This window comes from Propithecus coquereli, unplaced genomic scaffold, assembly GCF_000956105.1.
Source record: "Propithecus coquereli isolate 6110/MARCELLA unplaced genomic scaffold, Pcoq_1.0 Scaffold30, whole genome shotgun sequence".
In the NCBI taxonomy this organism is placed as follows: domain Eukaryota; kingdom Metazoa; phylum Chordata; class Mammalia; order Primates; family Indriidae; genus Propithecus; species Propithecus coquereli.
This window is the reverse complement of record NW_012148619.1, coordinates 2,280,074-2,282,928: the sequence shown is the minus strand read 5'-3', so window position 1 is coordinate 2,282,928 and position 2,855 is coordinate 2,280,074. Positions and strand designations below refer to the sequence as shown.

Here is a 2,855-nt window from a genome sequence, read left to right as displayed (position 1 = left end):
ATTTTTTATTCTCAGTATAGTTTGTGTGTTAAACGTATGTATGCTCATACATGGTATATATCATGTTTAGGAAGCTTTAAGAAATCTCTTTTGAAATAGAGAAGTCATTTACTGAGGGCCTGCTAATATATATCACAGTGCTGGGCTAAAAAGTCAGACTTCCTTCATGCCAAAGGAATAACGCCCTTTTCCAATCCCCTCAAAATCACGCCGGTCATTGTATGAGGCAGGAAGTATAACAAACATTAAATACCTTCTAGCAATCAGATTTAACAAAGAGAGCCTTTTTTTTTTTCACCATGACATAAAGAGATCAAAACATGTACATCATCAGAATTTTCTCTTCAAGTTTGCTTTGAAAAGGTGATGTGTTTAATTATTCTTCCAGACATAAAGGACAATTGACACAGACATCCAAACCATTTTTTCAAACCAAATTTATATTTATTTCCTTCTGTCTAGATATAGTCACTTTGAAAAATGCATAGTAATTTTAGTTATTTTTCTGTAACCACCTTGGTCTAAAGCTATCTCTTGAATAACGTGTTTTTTCTATTTTTAGCAAATGCCAGATGTTAATGTAAGCTGGGATGGAGAAGGCCCAAAGCAACTGCCCTTTATTGACATTTCAGTAGCTGTGGCAACAGATAAAGGTTTAATTACACCAATCATAAAAGACGCTGCTGCTAAGGGTATACGGGAAATTGCTGACTCTGTAAAGGTATGTCTTAAGAAATACTGTGCTTTCAAAATGTGATGGTGTGCTTCCAGGTAGTTACTCTGTGACAAAGTTTTGACGTGATCTGGTCACACTATGATTTTGGGGGGTGGGGGGGAGGAGGATTATTTCAAGTGATTGTTATCTGTATATAGGTTTTTGCTTTTATCCAGGTATGACTCATTTTAAGAAAATTAGTATTCAAAAATTTAGAAATAACATACAGGGAAATTAGGAAATAACTTCATTCAAATTAAAGACAAGCTTTATTTGCCAAAGTCCAGAATCAACCCTAAAGATGCTATTTCAGATGGATTTTAAAGTTGAAGTAAAGCTGAAACTATATTTTTATGAAAGTGGTAATAGATAGACCTCAGTGTTTTGGGGTTTTTTTTTTTTTTTTTTTTTTAAGTGAGACAGAGTCTCAGTTGCCTGCCTGGAGTGCAGTGACATGTGATCATAGCTCACTGCAACCTCAAAACTCCTGGGCTCAAGAGATCCTCCTGCCTCAGCCTACCAAGTGGCTGGGACTCCAGGCATGCACCACCATGTCTGGCTAAATTTTTTCTGTTTTCAGTAGAGACGGGGTCTTGCTCTTACTCAGGCTGGTCTGGAACTCCTGACCTCGGCCTCCCAGAGTGCTAGAATTACAGGCATGAGCTACCTACTACACCTGGCCGACCTCAGTGTTAATAACATTTTATTTTTAAAAGAAAAGTTCATTTCATTCATTTCCTCTCTAAAATTGAGAACTTTAAAAGTACCTAGCATTCCAGAGGCAAAGTAGTAGTTTTATTTTTTCTGAATTTCTTGAAAAGCAATTTTTGTAGCTCCAATATGGAGGAATCTGATTTCACCAAAAAATAGCATCTTGAATAGGCAGGAACACAGGCAGTAGGTCAGCTTTGATAGCCTCAGTAATTTCCATGAATATCTTTTAGCAGAAGTATCATAGGTCTTGAAGTATTTGCATTGAAAATTTCAGATTCATTTGAGCAAGTGATTCTTTTTCCATTTGCCAAGGACCTATTATATGTGTAGTAGTAAGACAAATTATAAGGGGAATCAAAGTAGAAGATAAAGCTTCTTTGGGAAGCTAACAGTATATAGATGCATAGTAAACCTACTTGCCCAAAATAAATAAAAGAATGCAAGTTAATCTAGTTTTAAAAGCATACCTATAAATATTGTTTACTTGGAATTTTAGAGTTAGATATAATTAAAGATGCAAATAGTAGAATTGACATTTTTAGGTCTTTCTTCACTCCTCTTTGTAAAAATTTGCAGAGTGTGTTTTTATAGATAAAAATGTAACTATTTTTCTTAATCCAAAGATGATGTTAATTCAGTCAATTTAAAAGTCAAAGTAAAAGATTCGTTTACTGGGATATATAGTACATGCCTTATGTTCGTCAAGAGACTTAGATCTAATGGTCTTCTTAATTTTTCATTAATTATAACAGTTTTAAAAGGCAGAGCAAAGTTTATCTTGTGAGTACCAGCAAAGTTTTTGATTGAATTAGCAAGGTATGTGATATATTATAGAAACATTTGCTAGTCTTCTTTTATTATATCCTTTTGGTTGGATGTTTCAGGTAACATGTACTTAGATTTTTAAGTTCACATTGTCAAGAGATCCCAGTGAGAATTACAGATTTTCGGAGCCAACAATCCTCCTCACTCTGTACTTATTTCAAACTCTAATTAGAATTCATCGACAGGACTATCCAGCTGATATATTTAGGGTCTACAGAGATTTTTTTTTTTTTTTAAGTATAGTACGTGTGCTTGAAATCTCATCCTTAAAATGAATTTTGCTTTTTTATTTATTCCAGCCTGGTAATTCATCAGGATATATTGAGATCATCTGCCTTTAAAACAATGCCTTTCAAAGTTCATGTGTGTGTCCATTCAAATCATGTGAATAATTATGTTGCTTAAGGCAGAAAAAATACACTTGTAGATTGTTCTCTCTACTTCTCATAGTCCAAGAACTATACAAATAATTTTATGAGTAACTGTATCCAAATAGTATAACTCTATAATTGTGTTTCAGTTGCTAGTAAGTCACAGTAATGTGTTGAGATCATTTTTTAGATCTTTGAGATTTTTAAAGAATATTTTAGTTTTCAAAAAT

At 33.6% G+C, this 2,855-nt stretch overlaps 1 protein-coding gene across 1 annotated transcript in view; it reads left to right on the top strand.

Moving 5' to 3' along the window:
• The window catches only part of PDHX (pyruvate dehydrogenase complex, component X), a 98,468-nt gene that overhangs the window by 89,800 nt on the left and 5,813 nt on the right, over positions 1 to 2,855 (top strand). The window contains exon 10 of the mRNA XM_012649544.1: positions 563 to 721. Coding sequence (XP_012504998.1) covers positions 563 to 721 — 159 coding nt within the window. The remainder of the gene's footprint in view (positions 1 to 562; positions 722 to 2,855) is intronic.